This window comes from Ictalurus furcatus, chromosome 10, assembly GCF_023375685.1.
Source record: "Ictalurus furcatus strain D&B chromosome 10, Billie_1.0, whole genome shotgun sequence".
Lineage (NCBI taxonomy): Eukaryota > Metazoa > Chordata > Actinopteri > Siluriformes > Ictaluridae > Ictalurus > Ictalurus furcatus.
Genome location: NC_071264.1, coordinates 27,078,508 through 27,096,650, shown reverse-complemented (window position 1 = coordinate 27,096,650; position 18,143 = coordinate 27,078,508). Strand labels below are relative to the sequence as shown.

Here is an 18,143-nt window from a genome sequence, read left to right as displayed (position 1 = left end):
TATGGGATCGATTCCAGGGAGGCTGTTTGTATTTGAACTGAGTCAGTTACTGAGTCTAGTCGAGGCTAAGGCCAATTTATTTGGTCCGCTCCCACTAATGATGCACAGTGACGGTCATATCTGTGAAACAGTCGCTGCATTTTACTGAAAGGTTACAGACGAATAAATTTTGTGATGGCATGAGATTTATTTGATCTGTATTAATGAGGAAGGACAGGTTTGATTTTAGGATGTCTTGAAAGTCCCTGTTAAGTGCCTTGAAACGCGCAGTGTTATTCGACATGTTGACATAATTCCCACTGAAAGGAAGTCAGATTGGGACATAGAGTGGCTCCTCCCCCTTTTTAAACAAAAATAGCCAATAGCATTTAACTTACCTCGCAGCCCCGGGGTTAAGCCGTACTTCGCCGTTAGTACCATGGATTTTTATAATGTCGGGGACGGGACACTTCAGATTCTAGAGAGCGTTTGATTGGACCGAAAATCTGATGAGAAGCTGAAGTGCAGAATGATGTCATCAAAGTTGTTGAAATTTTGAATGCATAGATCTATCTTCTAAACGCGAATGGATTTTGTCGTCGTTTTGGCGCACACTGGCTTCTAGATAAGACCGAAGGCGAACATATTCGTACTAAAAGCCACAAAACTTACATTTTTCACAAAATCTTCAATTTCACGGGGACTTTTTCAGCTAACACGGCTAATCCTTGCTTTAGGGGTTAAAATGTCATTTTGTTTGGCCAGTGAGATAGTGTTCTATCTATTGCACTTAATTACACCGGTATTGGATATTAACGATAAAAATGCCTGCATACACCGCCACACGTTTTTTTTTTTAAACCTCTTCACTCAGCCTGGTTAGTGTATGCTCGATTTTATGAAGTGGGAATGACTACAAACCCTGCTATGAGCTTTCACACTATTTTATTAGGATCACACTTAGGAGAGCACCTTCCCTAACGCTCTACCAGTAACCCGCAGGTTTGCGTACCTGCTCTGCTTTGCTTTGCTCGTATCCGTGGGTCCCTGTGTCGGCTCACGGCTGTGTTCACGTCAGGAAGCGAGCGTGGATGTGGATGAATCTCTGAATCATCTCTCTGAATCACCTCTCCTATTAATTTATAACAGTTAGCCCTCTCCTCATGCCTGCCAGACACCTCATACTCTTCCTGACTTGTCCTAAACTGTAAATATACACAGACAACAGAAACAAGGATCAGAGTTCAGCAGTGTGGAACACAGGAAGTACTGGGACAATTACTTCAGCAAACATGTTTATTTTCCAGAATGCTCAAATACATTTCATAATCAACAAAAGTGCTGTTTATTATTATTATTATTATTATTACTAAACAACGGCTCAGAAAACCTGCACCACATGATGGTTATAAATAATTTATCGGCTTTAATCCAAGTGTGAAATAATCTAGGATAAAGTGCTTATATGATTTCGAAAGGCCAGGAAATCTGACCCATGTGCTACAATAACTGCCGATGTTATGTTTTGTAGAATTATAATTACACGTAGTCGGCTGTCTCGATACAGACACAGTATAGTCCACAGGTATACTGTATTGTTGTCAAATGATAAACAGTATCTAATACACACCGTTATTGTACTAGGAAAAATACCTATGAATGAAGGAGTCGTTTTAAAGCACCGGGGATGTCGGGATCATACCCATGCGGTCGACTCGTAAAGGAGTAGACTCCACTTGAGCACGCCACTTTCAGCATTGAGACCGCACAATTCCGAATATGGTTTCTGATTTAAAAATAATAATGACAACGTGCCTCCGTTACAAGCAACCAGCTCAGCTATTTAAATCAGATCAGCCACGTTCATGGGCATCTCCTCGACTGTAGTGTTGTAAAAAGTCTCAATGTCCCGAAGAATCCTCTTGTCTTCCTCGGTGACGAAGTTAATAGCGACGCCCTTCCTGCCGAAACGGCCGCCGCGTCCGATTCTGCGGGTAAAAACGGGCGGTAGGGTTATAATCGCGCGACGAGCGAACGTCTCGGGATTTCTCAGGACGAAACGATGATCGGAACAAACCTGTGGATGTAGTTTTCTCGGTTGGTGGGCAAATCGTAGTTAATGACTAGAGACACTTGCTGCACGTCGATGCCACGAGCCTACAGGAAATGAGAAAAGCGGGGGGGTTTTTTTTTTTCCAAGCATTAAAACATTCCTCTGCTGAAAATACCCGTTGTTACTGAGACGGTTAAGATGACAATAAAGTAAGTGGCTCGATGAAAATGCTTAGGAAAAGAAGTTAGCAAATTCACCAGCAAATCCGTCGTGATCAGCACCCTGCTGGATCCGGACCGGAACTCCCTCATAATCACATCGCGCTCCTTCTGGTCCATGTCTCCGTGCTGAAAGGATCAAAGCTAGGGGTCAATACAGAATCCCCAAATATGAACAGCAAGGCTGGGTGATAAGATGATGTAATTGGCTATTGCTGAGGAATAACACGTTCAGCCACTTGACTGACAATGATGCATTTAGTTATAAATGTTTTTTTTTTAATGCGTTTAATTTCAACTTACTGATAACGAAAACACCTAAAACAATCTAGCTGTGTACTTAGTATCTATTCGTGTCAAGTATATCCATCAATCATGAGTAATCAGGGCACCCCACGTGTGTAGGAGGGATCACGTGATCTGGGTTTTTATCCCGAAGTTTATTAAAAACGGTTCTATTCAGGCACTACTTCTGAGACGTCTGAGGGACGATCGTGAGAAATAGGCAGGTAAAACATAGAAAGCCATACAGTGTAGTGATCAGTGAGAAGCAGGTTACCATGGCAACTCTGCTTTAAACAGTCTTGCATGCAATTTATCAGGGTTTTTTTTTTTTTTCCTTCCCCAAACGCTGTGCGTAGGCTTCCTACCAAAGCGGAGACGGTGAAGTCCCGACCGTGCATCTTCTCAGTCAGCCAGTCCACCTTCCTCCTGGTGTTCAGGAAGATCACAGCCTGGGTGATTGTCAGAGTCTCGTAAAGGTCGCACAGCGTGTCTAACTTCCACTCCTGTTACGATAGATATATATATATAAAAAAAAAATCTATAATAGATATAAAGCGTATCTCGGATGTTGGACCAGACCAAATGCTGTTGGCGGGTCGAAAAATAAATAAATAAATGATTGAATGAATGAATAAATAAAGACGTCAGACAACTATGATCTTAGCTACAACCTTAGACAACGATATGATCTTAGCTTGAATGAAAGTCATGCATTAAGCTCCCTGGCTTGACTCCCTGGACAGTCTTTACCATCTCGACCGGAATCCGGATGAGACCTTGGACGTCAACGTATAGTACGCACGATATGATCTTTATGATTGCTGCTCACCTCTCGCTCCACGTTGATGTAGAACTGCTTGATACCCTCCAGAGTAAGCTCCTCTTTTTTCACCAGGATGCGAACAGGCTCCCGCATAAACTTTTTGGTCACTTCCAAAACCTCAGCGGGCATCGTGGCCGAGAGAAGCACGACCTGGAACAGAGACAAGCTCGGCGAGGACACGCTGCTTTTTAACACCCGACCCGTCTGCAGCTTTTATTTCACCATATTTCCCATCGAGCGATACGACTGGTCTGTGTTCCTGACACGTGCATAGACCATTTTTCACACTAAGGTGAAACAACAAGCTGGAAGGAAAATAAAATAATCACTGGCGCTCACTTGGATGTTGGTGCTCAGCTTCTGAAAAATTTCATAGATCTGATCCTTAAATCCTCGACTCAGCATCTCGTCAGCTTCATCCAAGACAAACATCTTGATCCATTTAGGAGCTGTGCACAGTGAGAGGGTTATTTAAAGTGTGCCCTCCATATACCTACGTACTCTTGCTTATCTACGAGTGTGCTACTCTGACTTACAAAAAAAAAAGTCATCGTGATAAACTCTTTCTAATAGTTAAAGTTGGCCAGAAATTAAATTTACACGAGCTTCCTCAGAGAGTTTGCTTCAACTATACTCGCCACAAAAGGCACGGTTTTGCTCACATAATACAGGGCTCTACGGTAACAATTTCTTAAATTTAGGAGCACAGTCAAAAATTTAGGAGCACGGTTGAAGCTTAGTTTTTTAGAGATGGTAACGCTAATGTGCCACAATATTTGTTTACCTTGTAAACAAATACAATAAACCTCAATGTTTCAATCTTTGAAGTCTGCTCCTCTTAAATATATTTAAAGCTACACTATTAGCCATTTTCTGCTGTCATGGTTCTGGGCTGGAGTCAGTTCTCGAACCGCTCTGTGTATATTGTGTATATATCTGAATAATCTCATATAGGATGTGATTGGGTGAGTTCATTTACCCGTCAGATGCACAGCGCTTTAGTTTAATGGTGTTCATTACTGATGCTCCGATCAGGATTGTTACAACCGATACCGATCCAGATACCAATCTTTTTTTTTGTTTAAGCTTTAATCAGGAGGTCATAAACAGTTAAATGTAAGCTCTCTGCTCATGGTCACTGTTAACTGAATTAAAATAATACAGATGAGAAATACTGTTGGTTAATTGATAAATAAACAAGCATAAAATATTTATTTTTAAATATCTTAAACAATAAAGAGTCCTAATTAAAAGACTAACACAAGCACGATTCATATTAGGAAAAAGGCTAATAGCTTTCTAAGGAAATAGCTTACTAAGCTTAATGTCAAACTGATATTAAATGCAACCCATAGTAATTAAACATCATTTAATTTCTCATTTTATTTATATTTTGTGAAGTTATTATAATATACATTTTTTATATTAAATGATTTATTTCTAACTAAGCACATTTTCTGTCTTTACATTTTATTAGTTTTTTGTGTTTGTTTGTTTATCAGTTGTTCCTTTTAGATCGGTCCCCCCAGTACAGTGTTGCCATGTCTGCTGATAATGTTGCGTATTTTGGGGAGTTGACTTTTCTAGTGATGTCTGGCAACCGTGAGTTTAAATGAAGCGAAAGCGCTGTCTATTAGCGTTGGTGAATGGAGAGCTGCAGCGTACTGTATGTTTACAGACGGAACAGTTACGATTCTTGATTATGATTGGTGAGGAATTATTTAATAAAGAAGTTTTAATTAAAACCCACCTTGTAGTGTTAGCATTATTATTAATATGCCTCAGCTCTCTATTATCTACAAATGATGAAATTGTGTAAATGGCACAATTTTAATTTGGGCTGTTTTAAGATCTTAACCCTATGCCCATATTAACAATTTAATTTATGAGTCGGTTTTAAACTAGGCTATTATGGAGTAAATGTAAACGCTAATCCGGCTGTTTACTCACACAGAAACCTCCTGTTTAACATGTCAAACACGCGGCCCGGTGTCCCGACCACTATGTGGTAAGCCTCGGCTTGGAGTTTCTGCATCTCGTTTCGCACATTCGTGCCCCCGATGCAGGCATGGCATGTGGCACCCATATAGTCACCGAGTGCCAGGATTACTTTCTGGATCTATATATTTTTTATTATTAAAAAAAAAAAACAACAAAAAAACTCAAATATATACAGTATGCAAAATGCAGAGTCAAAACCAGAATGAATCAAAATGATCTGAGCGTGTTTAGGAAAGAATGAAGAACACATGTTCGTACCAAATACGTGGATTTTTCTACGCCTTAAAAAAAAGTGAGATGTTTGGGGTGAGTATCTTACTGCAGCGTCTCAGAGAGAGCGCACCTGTTGGGCCAGCTCTCTGGTAGGAGCCAGCACCATAGCCTGGGTCTCCTTCTGCTCCACATCTAACTGCTGCAGGATGGAGATGGCGAACGTGGCGGTCTTGCCAGTTCCCGACTGAGCCTGAGCGATAACGTCATAACCTTCGAAAAAAGAAAAGAAAAAAAAAAAAGACAAGGAACGACGTTAAAGTGATTAAAAACCTAACCTGCCCCTAATGAAATCGATCAATGACGACGTGTCTGGTGTCCAAAATACGTTTCTGCGTGTTCTAGATGATAAGATGTCACCCAAAAGATTTTCTGTAAACATGCTGATGTGGTTTAGGACACAGCGTGACTTCACATGAGCCAAACTTCGCAGCTGAACTCTGGGACATAACGGAGACCGTAACGCCATCTTGGACAACCGGAATCCTTTTTTATTTATTATTAATATGGCATTACTCCCCTCATTAGGCCACACTGCATGAACGTTAAATGTGTAACCACAGCAGAAAGGTCGTGTGTGATGTGGATGGAAATACGGTGGTATTTAGCGTGAAAGTCGAAGCTTTGGACGCTGATCTGTTTGAGATGAGGAGGTGCGGAAGCAGGACGGACTGAAACATTAAAGCGCTGCTGCATTGTTCTCTTTAGGTCGAGATGACACAAGGACTAATGCTGCGTTCACGACAACTCGGAACCTCCTACTTCCTACGTATACGCTACGAATACTTCAAACCACTATATACACTACGCTAACTGGAATCAAAGTGTTGTCTAGTTAGTTAGTGCTTCGTTTATTTTATTCACTGTTAAAAAAATTAGACGAAAAGCGGTTTGATCAAACAATCTTGCAGAACGCAAATTAACATCAAAGTATCACAGAAACTCAAAAGACTGCTTAAAAACTTTAAATCATGCTGTTAGTTCGTGTTCTTACTTTTCACCGATACCGGATTTTACCTATAAAGTCGGGCGGTACCCGCCGAAAACGATTAATAACTGATAGTTTTTGAAAATTGATACTGAATGAAAACGTAACACAAAGTAAAATATTGCTGAAGTTTATTACAAAAAATAAACAGTAGCGTGAAAATGTACTGTACTTTTTTTTTCATGAAATGAATGTATAAATATTCATATATTTTAACTATTAATAAATATTCAAGTAAATAAAAGATATACATCCAAACCGAACCAAAAAGTAACACTCCAAATAACAAATAAAAAAATAGAGACATCCAAAATGAATGGTGAAAAAAACATTTTAAATAACACAACAAAATTGGTCAGTGATAGTTTTTACTTCGCCTCTAGAGGCCGATCTCGTACCGTATAACGACAGTGGACCCTTCTCAGCCGCTCAAATTACCGGTGTGGATTTTCGCCGATACCTGATAGTTACAGCAATCGATTATATCGCTGCAGAACCGATCGATCTTTCGACCTCTAGACGTGACATCGCAGAATTGCGACTCTGAGAAGTCGGAGCTCTTAAAGAACTTTCCAAGTAGGAATTACGAGTCGAAGAGAAGTTCAGACGGATAAAAGTCCCATTAATCTCACTGCACCACTATGGGCAGGTAGTCGAGCATTTGACATTGTGGGTAATGTAGGAAAGCGTTAAGAAAAGTGAAAATGGAAGCCAGTGAACATCCCATATTAATTATAAAGATGAACATGCAAGTTGTTCAGGGTGGATTTTTCCTGTAATGCTTATACAGAGTCAGACATGATCCTCACACCAGCCAAAACAACTCTTGGAGCATCTCAACCCCCTGCAGCACCTACAGTACCTTTAATGCACGGAATAATTGCCCTCTGCTGAATGGCTGACGGTTTCTCAAAACCGTAAGCGTAGATACCGCGAAGGAGCGTCTCCTTTAAGTTCATATCGTCGAAGTTGTCCGTAATCTCGTTCCAGTTGCTCTGCAGAAAGGCCAAACGTTCGGATATTAAAGTCACGGTCGTTCAGACTTAAATCATTTCTGTTTGCTGATGACGACTCACTCACCTCGATGACACCATCAGGATCCATTCCTTCAGGGCCCCCATGGTCTCTGTCTCTAGAGCTGCGACAGAAAATAAACATTAATGTACGGAATTACAGAAATGCGATACGAACCTAGCAGTGCTGTCCATGGCGGCACGTCGGTGCAGCTCTAGGGTCTGTCTCCAGGGTTCAAACTCGGGTTACTGTGTGTGTGCGTGGGTGTAGAGTTGCACGTGTTCTTCCCAAGTCTTCACGGACAGGTGGATTGGCTATGCTTAAACTGCCCGAATGTGTGTGTGCGGTGATCTGTGATAGACCGGTGGTCCATCCAGGGAGTATTCCCACTTCACACCCTATGTTCCTTAACCACCATAAAACAATTACTGAACATAAATGAATGAATGAAAATGAATTCTGGAAAGCTGTGACCATTAAAAGGGAATAACACTTAGCACTTCCAATAAAATAGTAAGTAAGTAAGTAAGTAAGTAAATAAATAAATAAATACACACACACAACTAGATATGTACAGGATTTTTTTCTTTTAGCTTGTTAGCGGAAAGTTAGGGAACAATTACTAAACTAGGGCTTTGGGTGAAATCCAAAATGGCTGCTAATGGAATCTGTAGTGTACTACATAGTATGTATAAGCCGTTATTTATTACGCGGCTCGTGTAGTGTGCAGGGAGACATTTGGAACACAGCCCGCGTCAGTGGGTCTCTGTAACGGATTTTTATTTAAACCGGTTATTTTATTTCAACTTTTCCCGTAAGACAGCACAATAAAACGGAGGAATGTAATATTCTATGGCTGAATAGGTATATAAAATAAAGAGACAGAGAGACTGTTTTATAAACAGCCAATTATCAGCCTTTGCACCATATAACGCAGTTGACGTTAGCTAGCTGGTTAACGTTACTAACCCAGACATTGCTTGCTAAATAGCTTCCCAGTTAACCCATAAGACTGGAGTTCAGACTGTGCGTTTTAATTGTGCAGGGCGGGACTTATAGATCAGTATGACACCGAGATAAACTAGCACTCGCGTCCAGGATGCTTATGAGCGCCTAACAGGGCGGTTATTACCTGTTATAATCCGCAGAACCGCTGGACATGTTCAGACCGAAGCTTCGGCGCTAGCTTCAAGAAGAAGTGCGCTGCGTGCGCAGTACATATCAATCCGCCGACTCTCTCGTTCTCTCTAGTTCCGGCAAAGTTTTAAAAAAACAAAACATTGACCACAAAAAAACAGGTTTCATCCCGTTTTATGAACACAGTTTTAATGCGCTATTAGGGGAAATACAACGCTCACAATGCAAAAGTTTAATGTACAACACACGGGTTTATGAACTATATCAAGCTGCGGAGGGATACTGCAGTAGAACGCTTCCAGACGCTACGGGGTTTCCCTGGGATTAAAATGGCGTCCGGAAACCTCGAAGCAATGCATTGTGGGAAATGAGGTCCGACATTATAGGCGCGAGAAATGTGTTTTTATTCATTCAGTCAGTCATTCATTCATCTCCAGCAACACTTCTCGTAACCCTACTAATATAACAATGCTGTTATATCTCAGTATGTATGTAATAACTTTAACAAAGTAGTATCAAAAAGTAGCTTTAAACTTTTTAAAGCTGTAAACAACTTCGAAAACCCGTACACTACAACTCACATTACGTCACCATGCATTCGAAAATGGACACTTCAGGCAGAATCGTCGTCCAGACATTTCCGAATGAAGAGGATAGACAATTTTAGCTTTACTATACTTATAATTTGCTATCATGCTGTAATATATACTTTATTACACATTGAATAGCTAAAACAGTCCTCACACTGTGTCAAATAACAAAGCCTAAATTATTATCACAAACTAACTAGCTCTAAATGCAAGCGTACACACACATTTGGAGTATAACAAATGCAATTTGACTCATTTTCAGTGTGCTTATAATTAAAAGTTTGAATTCGTGTCAGAAAGGTCTGTTCCTGTCGCGAGTGTTGATGAGGCCAAGCATAGAGAAGGCACTCGCTGCTGCTGTCACGAAACTTATCGCCCCGATAGCACGGGTTGCCTGAAAAGACAGGAGAGCAGATACAATAAATGTAATGAATGATCGATTTGAATGCAGTTAGGCATAGCTGTCTAGTATTCAGTACATAAAGTAGCAAGAAATGTTCTGTGTGGACACCGTGCCTTGCGTAAATATTCACCCCCTTGAGCTTTTCCGCAATTTGTAGTGTTCTGAAATCAATCTGTAATTGAAATGGACTCAATTGGGATTATAGGTTCCGAATCTACACCAAATAGCCCATTAAATTCTTTTTATACAATAATAAAAAAAATCAATACAAACATGAAAGTGATTCCTTCTGAAAAAAAAACCCAATACAAACCATCACAGAAATTCTGAAAGTTTCCACTTTAAATACCATTACAAGCCATCAGCTAACCATTAAAACCATTACCATTATTGATTCTTAATGGTATCCATTAGACATAACATGCCACCAATAGAAGACAACAAATTACCAGTAGAGACCCACAGAGTTTCCATTAAAACCAATACAATTCCCATTATAGCCATTACAAGTTCTATGAGGGTAGCTATTGTTTTTTTTTCAGCAGGGATTGCATAAGTATTCACATGTGCTGGGATTAAACCCCTAAATTAGATCTGGTGCAACCAGTTAACATCAGAAATCACATAATTCATTTAATGGAGTTCCCAAATATATAGTCCCTCATTACCAAAAGGCATGTTGGAGGATTTCTGGATTGATGAGACCAGAAAAGGTCTTTCTGGACTTGATGTACATACTTTCATGCATTTCTAGACTTTCTGGCCTTGGTACACAGCACTATGTTTGGTGGAAACCGAACACTGCTCATTTCCCAGAGAATACCATCCCCATGGTGAAGCATGATGGTGGTAGCATCGTGTTGTTGGGACTGGGAAACTGGCCAGGGTTGAGGACAATATGGATAGAGACGAACACCGGGCATTCTGAGAAGAAAACCTGTTCCAAAGAGACTTGAGACTGGACTGGGCTTCTCCTTGCACAGGACAGCAGCCCTAATAATGCTGCTAAAGCTACACTGGAGTGGTTCTAAACCAAGAACCCGAATGTTTGTAGAATGGCCAACTCAAAGCCCAGTCCTCCATCTAACTGAGAATCTGTGGCAAGTCTTGCTGTTCATCGAAAGTTTCTATCCAATCTGACAGCAATTTGGTCAAGAGGAAAGTGCAAGAGTATCAAGATCCTTCAATGCTCAGAGTTCATTTCCATTCCAGGTTGTAGCACTACAATATGTGGGAAGGTTCAAGGGGGTGAATACTTTTGCAAGGCACGGTATAGTCTCTGCTCTTTTTCTAGGACATCTTAATAGGAATCTGTATAGCAGTTCATGTGTTTAATGACAAACAGAAATGCCACAAAGTGGAAAACCTGCTCAGATACGCCCTCGCCATATCGCAGCAGGGTGACAAAGTGCTCGCAGTTGCTGCCCAACAGGTCATATGACACCTCTTGACCAATCAATAGCTGCGCTCGCTCAATGATCTCAGACACAGGCAAAGGCGTGTGACTGCTGTCATATTTATTGTTGACACGGAACGTATCTCCACCCACAACGTCCTTCAGGAGCTGCATCCGCACTACAGCCTTCCGCGTGAACACTGACTTCACACTGGACATGGCGGCCGCTTGGCTCTCATCTGAGGGAAGAACAGAAATCACTCACACTACATACTGTATACATGTACTATTCACACCAAAACTATTGGCACCTTTCATAATGAGCATATAAACACATCATACATAATATACTGAGCTTGACATTTTTTTAGACGCCGTATAGTTTTATTTTAAATCTATCTAACACCTTCTAACACAAAAAAACTATTGGCACCCTTACAAGGAGAGAATAACAACACCTGTAATTTCTAACAAGGTTGGGAAGATTTTTTTACAGGATTTTGGACTCATCCATGCAGATGGACATATTTCAGTTTGTGTAACTGGACGTCCTCTTTTAATAGGGTTCAAATCTCGAGCCTAATCACTCATTCCAATCACAATTACAACTTTTACCAGGGATTGAAACTTTTTTTTATCGTAGGCCTGGTTGTGCTTAACGGTATTTTTTACTGCTTATGTATTTTCTATGTCTACTAACTGAGTTGTGTGAAATGCTTTTTGGTTTTCCCCATGGTGACGGATGACAAGGGAATTTATTTAACCGTTTGTTTAACGGCTCCGCATCGACCACGACTCTGACCAGGATAAAGCAATTAAAGATTAATGAATAAATGAATTTCTAGGGGTGTCAACAATTTTTTGCTTGTAAAAAAAGCAAGTTCTTAACAAGCTCTTTACAAGAAAAACTGAAGTAGTTGGAATCAAAAGATTGCAATCATGCCATGTAATCTGGAGTCGATTGTACTAATAATTTATATGAACTTATATTAGTGAGTTTCATTTTCTACAGCGTGAGAGTCGCAAGCCTGACGCACTCACCGACTGGCGTTAGGTTGACGATGTATCCGTCTCCCAGATACAGGGCCCAGTGCTGATACGCCGGTCGGAAGATCTCGATAAGGTCACCAGGCTGGGGTTCGCTGTAAGTGTCTGGGTCACTAGTAGCCATCTAAAACAACAATATCCCATTCATTAAAACTCAGGAGAATTCCGAACACTTACCATATCACTTTTGTCCCCAATGGTTGCAATGTTTTTTAAAATAAAAATTCTTTTCTTTGGTGACACCTTTGAACGAGTCATTCAGCAGCAGTACGACTAAAAACGTCATTACTTACAGTATGGTTTGTGTTTGGCTGATTATCCGTCATCCCACAGCAAAACTGTACATATTCTATTTTAAAACACAACAACAACAAAACAAATCATGTGTCATTGGTTAAGTTGGCAACGAAACGATAATGATGGGGTGTGCTGTTATAGCAAAGTAATCAACATTGGGTTGGTGTGATGCAGCGCAAAGTTGATTATTATCCAATAACAGCATGTGTTTTATTCCTTATGATTATATCCATCCATTCGTCCATCTATCCATTTTCCATATCGCTTATCCTACACTGGGTCGTGGGGAGCCTGGAGTCTATCCCAGGGAACTCAGGGTTAAGGGCAGGGGACACCCTGGACAGGGTGCCATCCAATAGCAGGGCTCAATCGCACACACTTTCACACACCCATTCACACTATGGACAATTTGGAAATGCCAATCAGCCTATAGCGCATGTCTTTGGACTCGGGGAGAAAACTGGAGTACTTGGAGGAAACCCCCGAAGCACAGGGAGAACATGCAAACCCCGTACACACATGGCGGAGGCGGGAATCAAACCCCCAACCCTGGAAGTGCGAGGAAAACGTGCTGACTCCCCCCAGCCCCACCCCACCATTATCATCTCTTACGTTACAGCATACGTAATTCGTTTTCGCTCTGTCTTGAAGTTAATAAGACAAATAAATGCAGCTTGTCCTGTTAGAAACCTCAAAGCACAAACTTCTCTGTCCTGAAGATGTCGTAAAACTTCATAAACAAAAAGCATCTATCATAGAAGACGCTGTGGATGCTGTTACTATAGAAACGATAACGTATGAGCACGAGTATGTGAATATGAAACCTATGTTTTTCAGCTACACTGTTCTGACCAATCAGAATCAAGAATTGTATTATAAGGAGTATTAACTGGGAATTCAGTATCGCTTCCTGATATGGATATGCTCTTATTGTATAAAGTGATATGATGTTTGAAGATGACTAGAGAATGTTGGAGAATTACCGGACAATGAGGACACACACACACACACACACACACACACACACACACACACACACACACACACACACAATAGGCACAAGAAGCCACAATAGCCACAAAATAATGGAGAAACAGATAGAAAAGTACAATGAAAGTGCTAAGCTATATGATATATTATTACAGATCATTTTTTGTCAGTACTTTTTATGAGAATCATAATTAGCTTGTAGACCAACTAAACAATTGTTACATAGTAATACCTGAATGTTCTGACTGATAGAGAACCACAGCCACTAGCCTTATTTTAGTGATTAGAAACCTTTTTATTTCAGTGACTTGTCAGTGAACCAAATTGAGCTACCGAGCGTGTATGTAACCTGATCTTATTTTTATTCATGTATTTATTTATTTGTTTTCAGATTAAGTGGATTGGCTGCTGAACCTCCTAGGGGTGATCGAGTTTTTCTGACCCACTGTATGCTCTCTGTAACTCAATTCCTGAAAACATAAAACCACTGAAATCTAACAAATAGTTCAAGGTCCATTTATTTAAAACAACAACAACAACAACAACATTATAGACCCAAAATAATGGGTGATACTTACTTAACAGCAGGAATCATCCTTGTCCGAGTCTCTGTTACACATCCATTGGAGTCAGACTTGGCCCACTAGGAAAAAGTAGCCCAAATATTTCCTCAATCTCAATCTGTAAGGTGACTGATTATGATAAAGCAGTCCAGTAAAGTGTGAAGGGTTCAGTGGTACCGCAGTCAGGACTAAGCGCTCTGTAGGCTGATCTCACACTGTTGGCTGGCACGCTAACATGCCAGTGTCATTCTCAGGTCAGTGCTTTCATTATGCTGGGAGAAAAAATCCCACTCAGAGCCCTCTGCTGCATCACACAGGCCAGTGGTTGGAGATGGAGTCCGGATTGGACAGAGGATTTTCGAAAAGGCACGTGTAGTGAAAGACCTAGACAGACGAAATGCAGACAGGGTGAACTGTATGGGATAGATAAAGGAGATCAAAAATGGCTAAAGGTCATTCCTAAAGATCTGCAAAGCTACAAAGCTCATAGTCTCCTACAAAGGGATTTATTCTATCTAACGGAGAACACTGCTCCAGACCTGCCTAAAAAGTCCAGATATTACTTCCGCAAACGTCTACGTCGCCATTTGAAATATCAGCATAATGCCTCTGTATTTTTTTTTTTTTACAAATTTTTTATTCATTTTATTAATTTTTTAAAATTAATTTAATTTTTAAAACCTGTATTTTATGTCGTCACTTCAGGACATAAAGTTGTTAAATTAAACCGTTATAAGGTCGTATCTGAAAGTTAAGAGAGTTACAAGATAAAAACGTACCACTGTGAAACGTTCTGCTCAAGTCATGTTCGCAAAGTCGGTTCTGATCGATCTGCTCGATCATCCGTGTTTTCAGAATCGGACTCGGTACCGTTTCGAACTGATATGGTAAAACTGACAACGTTATTAACGGTGTTTATAATCGCTTTAGAAGCCCCGGAAGCCTCTGAAGCTCGCCATTATGGTAAGGGGCGTTACATTTCCAATCAGAGCGCTCTGGGCTTTTCGGAAGGAGGGGCTTTGGAGAAACGGGAACTCAATCGAAGCGTTTCGGACAGACTGGGAATAGAGGTACTGCGATAATGTACAGTACGTGAAAAATAATGAGTTTTTTCGATCATTAAAGCATGTTAACATATTCGATTACACCCAATAAACAAAATAATGAACTTTACAAATCATCATATATCCCCTTTAAAACGTCCTGCAAGTTTCCTAGCTTAATACGTCCTCCTCAGTACAAAAAGAGCATTTATTTAACCAAGCTCCGTTAAATAAAACGGATCGTTTGGATGTGGAGGGATTTTTGTGACAGTCACACGGGCAAATACGTTTGCATATGACTGCCCCTACAGCAAGACATCGACACCTACTTTGACATCATCACACCGTTGGCCCCGCCCACTGACGCTCGGTCGCTGAAAACAGTTCCGCACATGTTATGGAGTTGATAATTAATTAATAGCCAAAGATTTTAGCCAATCATTGCAGTGGGTGGTTACATTGCCGTGGACACAAACACACACACACACACACACACACACACACACACACAAAAGGTTCGTTTCAATCAGTGTGTCAGAGACAGGGTGGAAAAAGGTCATAAATTACAAATTTTTTTACATTTTGTATGCAAAAAACGAATTATAATATTACTAGTATTATAATTTCACCTCAGGGAAGATTATAAAATAAAAAAATTAAATAACATATCATGACCCCTTTAAAGACTAGATGTTTTATACATTGATTATGCATAAGTTACTTAAAGTGGCCTTCCACTTTGGGAAAATCTAATTGTCATAATATTTTATAACGCAGATGGATGAGTCCATAATCGTGATGCTATGATTATTTTCTAAATATCATTTTTCATCAGTGAATCAAAGAAAACATGTATTGGACAATTAAAAATACTTGTATTAACTCATCTCAGGCAGCGTTTCTTTGCTAACAGTGGCTCATTTGGCTCTCAAACGAGTAACAGGGTTACGTTCTGTTGCTTTTTTTTTTTTTTTTTTAAAACTAGAATTAGCAAATACACAAAACTAGCATCCACGCTAATGAGGAACTTCAAATATTTTTTTTCAAATTAATTACATACATTCAACCTGTAATTTGGGTGAAGGTTCTACAGCTTACACCGATCATCCTGTTCAAAAGTTTATACCCCCCTGGCTCTTAATGCCTCGTGTTGCCTTCTTGAGCATCGGTGAACATTTGCACCTTTTGTAATAGTCGTGTACGAGTCCCTCAGTCGTCCTCAGTGTGAAAAGATGGATCATATAGTCACTGTTGGAAAGGGCTTAAATATACGGAATATGCTGGAGAAGCAAAGAATGTGCAGGACCTGGAGGATTTTTCTGAAGAACAGTAGGCAGTTTAACTACTCAGGACAAAGAAGGGACTCATGAAGAACTCTCACAGAACATAAACACAGTCACTGATCGTCCAGGTAACGACACACGGTATTAAAGAACCAAGCGTATGTAAACTTTTGAACTGGTTCATTTGTGTAAATTCAGTTATTGTTGTGTCTTGTGGACTCTATGCAAACATCTGTTATGTGAAATAGCTTCTTCAAGGCAGGACTAAATAATAATTTAAAAAAATGCAGTTTCTATGATATTCCGTCAGGCGTATATAAACATATAACCTCAACTGTATTTTCACAATCAGTCAATAATACAGTATCACTGAAAATAAACAAAAAATGGAGAACGAGAGATTTTTCTTCTTCCCGTGATCTTCAGGAAATTCGGATGATGCTTCTTCCTGTTGAACTTGTGTAGCATTCGAATATTGCATTGACGTGAATGTGTTCAGGTAACAGGGTCGAGTGAATTTCCCCCCCGTAACCTGTAATGGACAAATTGTAGAAAAGGAAGTTGTTCCAAGCATGAGATGTTAAATGGATTCACACAACAATGCAAACATTTTTTTAAAAAAGTGTTTTAAGGATTAGTATTTTTCAGAAAATACTGACACTGGAGACTCCTTCCACATTTAAAATGCTAAATATGTGCGTGTTCATGAAGAATATTGAGAAACAGCACAGCATTTCACAGTCACGTCAGTCAATATTTAATTATAAACTAAATATCTTTAATCTTCATTTAGGGTGATTTAAAATGTGTAAATCCAGTAAACTCGGCCAAGAACCTGAGATATACTGTACTGTACAAGAAATCAACTGACAGTTATGACACTAGCCACTAGGTGGCAGCAGCTGCCGCGTTTCTACGTTCATACCATGTTGATGCAATTTGTGCAATTTCTAAATGACTTATAAACAAACACAGCTTTTAAGCATATAGAAAGCAATTAGCTGGTTTAATTGCCTGTATACGGGAAGCTGTTTACTACAACGCTCGTTGCTACGCTCCCAGGTCCAAAGATTCCTCAACGGAAGTCGTTATAACCACCCTGAATGAGGTATGCAAATAATTTTTTTCCCTCACCGTATTCAGAGTTCTGGATCATGATTGGTCAGCACTATGACGCATCCTGAAATGGGATTGGCTAGCACGCGGAGTCAGAGGATTTAGCAAATGGGCTGGTTGTGATTCTGTAGTGATAGCCAATCGTGGAAGAGGGGGCGGTCTTTATGAAAATATAGGTGGGTTTTGAAGAAATTAAAAAAAACACAAAACGGGATGTTGAATGAGAAATTCTCGCGAGAAGACAAGCGGAAGTTAGGTTGATGGGGTTTTGGGCTTTGGTTGTTGGACGGCGAGGCTTTGGACGAGGTTGTTTAGGATGACGGTGAGAGGAAAGTGTGTGTTTTGTCGTTAAACATGTCATCCAGGTGTGTGTAGTTCGCAGCCAGTTGAAGACGAAGACGGAACTGGATCTGGGCGTGTTCATGTTGTGCGACTTGTTGTTGTTGTTGTTGTTGTTACTGCGCCGTTGCCAGAGTCGACTCGCACTCGTTTTTCCCAGGGTCATCGGCCACTGCGCCCTTTTCCTCCCCGCCGAGAGTTCGCAAAATGACAGGAGAGAAGATCCGCTCCCTCCGTAAGGACCACAAGCCGGGGAAGGACGAGGACTTGCTCGAGCCGGACGAGGAAGCCGCGACCGGCACGTTCAC

The 18,143-nt window shown here is 40.4% G+C and overlaps 3 protein-coding genes across 4 annotated transcripts in view; 1 reads left to right on the top strand and 2 right to left on the bottom strand.

Moving 5' to 3' along the window:
- Positions 1-28: 28 nt before the first annotated feature.
- On the bottom strand, positions 29-8,858 carry LOC128614274 (eukaryotic initiation factor 4A-II). 2 transcript variants are annotated; one of them, XR_008387023.1, is made up of 12 exons: positions 8,764-8,858; positions 7,698-7,755; positions 7,480-7,612; positions 5,703-5,842; positions 5,309-5,477; positions 3,698-3,807; positions 3,365-3,508; positions 2,901-3,038; positions 2,290-2,379; positions 2,057-2,136; positions 1,633-1,967; positions 29-1,184 (listed from the first exon to the last, which is right to left on the bottom strand). XR_008387023.1 is itself a non-coding variant. In XM_053635670.1 (11 exons), exons 1-11 carry the CDS (start codon positions 8,790-8,792, stop codon positions 1,823-1,825), a joined length of 1,236 nt encoding a protein of 411 aa, XP_053491645.1. In that variant the 5' UTR covers positions 8,793-8,858; the 3' UTR covers positions 1,262-1,822. The 2 variants fall into 2 exon arrangements, 1 of the variants encoding a protein (XP_053491645.1); XM_053635670.1 differs by lacking the exon at positions 29-1,184 and having other exon boundaries at positions 1,262-1,967.
- Positions 8,859-9,571: 713 nt separating this feature from the next.
- Positions 9,572-12,539, bottom strand: plaat1 (phospholipase A and acyltransferase 1). The gene is made up of 3 exons (XM_053635675.1): positions 12,199-12,539; positions 11,128-11,396; positions 9,572-9,752 (listed from the first exon to the last, which is right to left on the bottom strand). Exons 1-3 carry the CDS (start codon positions 12,326-12,328, stop codon positions 9,651-9,653), a joined length of 501 nt encoding a protein of 166 aa, XP_053491650.1. The 5' UTR covers positions 12,329-12,539; the 3' UTR covers positions 9,572-9,650.
- A 5,105-nt stretch (positions 12,540-17,644) lies between these two features.
- Positions 17,645-18,143, top strand: part of ankrd13c (ankyrin repeat domain 13C) — a 40,093-nt gene continuing 39,594 nt past the window's right edge. Inside the window, exon 1 of the mRNA XM_053633928.1 lies at positions 17,645-18,143. This exon is cut by the window's right edge and continues 311 nt beyond it. Coding sequence (XP_053489903.1) covers positions 18,043-18,143 — 101 coding nt within the window. The 5' untranslated portion in view covers positions 17,645-18,042.

Bases quoted from the DNA above. Each gene is read 5' to 3' on its own strand.
- LOC128614274 (XM_053635670.1), bottom strand. From the start codon at position 8,792: ATGTCCAGCGGTTCTGCGGATTATAACAG. The intron at 5,843-7,479 runs GTACTGTAGGTG...CTTTTTTCGAAG, and splicing joins AATTATTCCGTGCATTAAAG to GTTATGACGTTATCGCTCAG. The intron at 5,478-5,702 runs GTGCGCTCTCTC...AAAAATATATAG, and splicing joins CCAGAGAGCTGGCCCAACAG to ATCCAGAAAGTAATCCTGGC.
- plaat1 (XM_053635675.1), bottom strand. From the start codon at position 12,328: ATGGCTACTAGTGACCCAGACACTTACAGCGAACCCCAGCCTGGTGAC. The intron at 11,397-12,198 runs GTGAGTGCGTCA...TTCTTCCCTCAG, and splicing joins CGTCAACCTAACGCCAGTCG to ATGAGAGCCAAGCGGCCGCC. The intron at 9,753-11,127 runs GTTTTCCACTTT...CTGTCTTTTCAG, and splicing joins GCGAGGGCGTATCTGAGCAG to GCAACCCGTGCTATCGGGGC.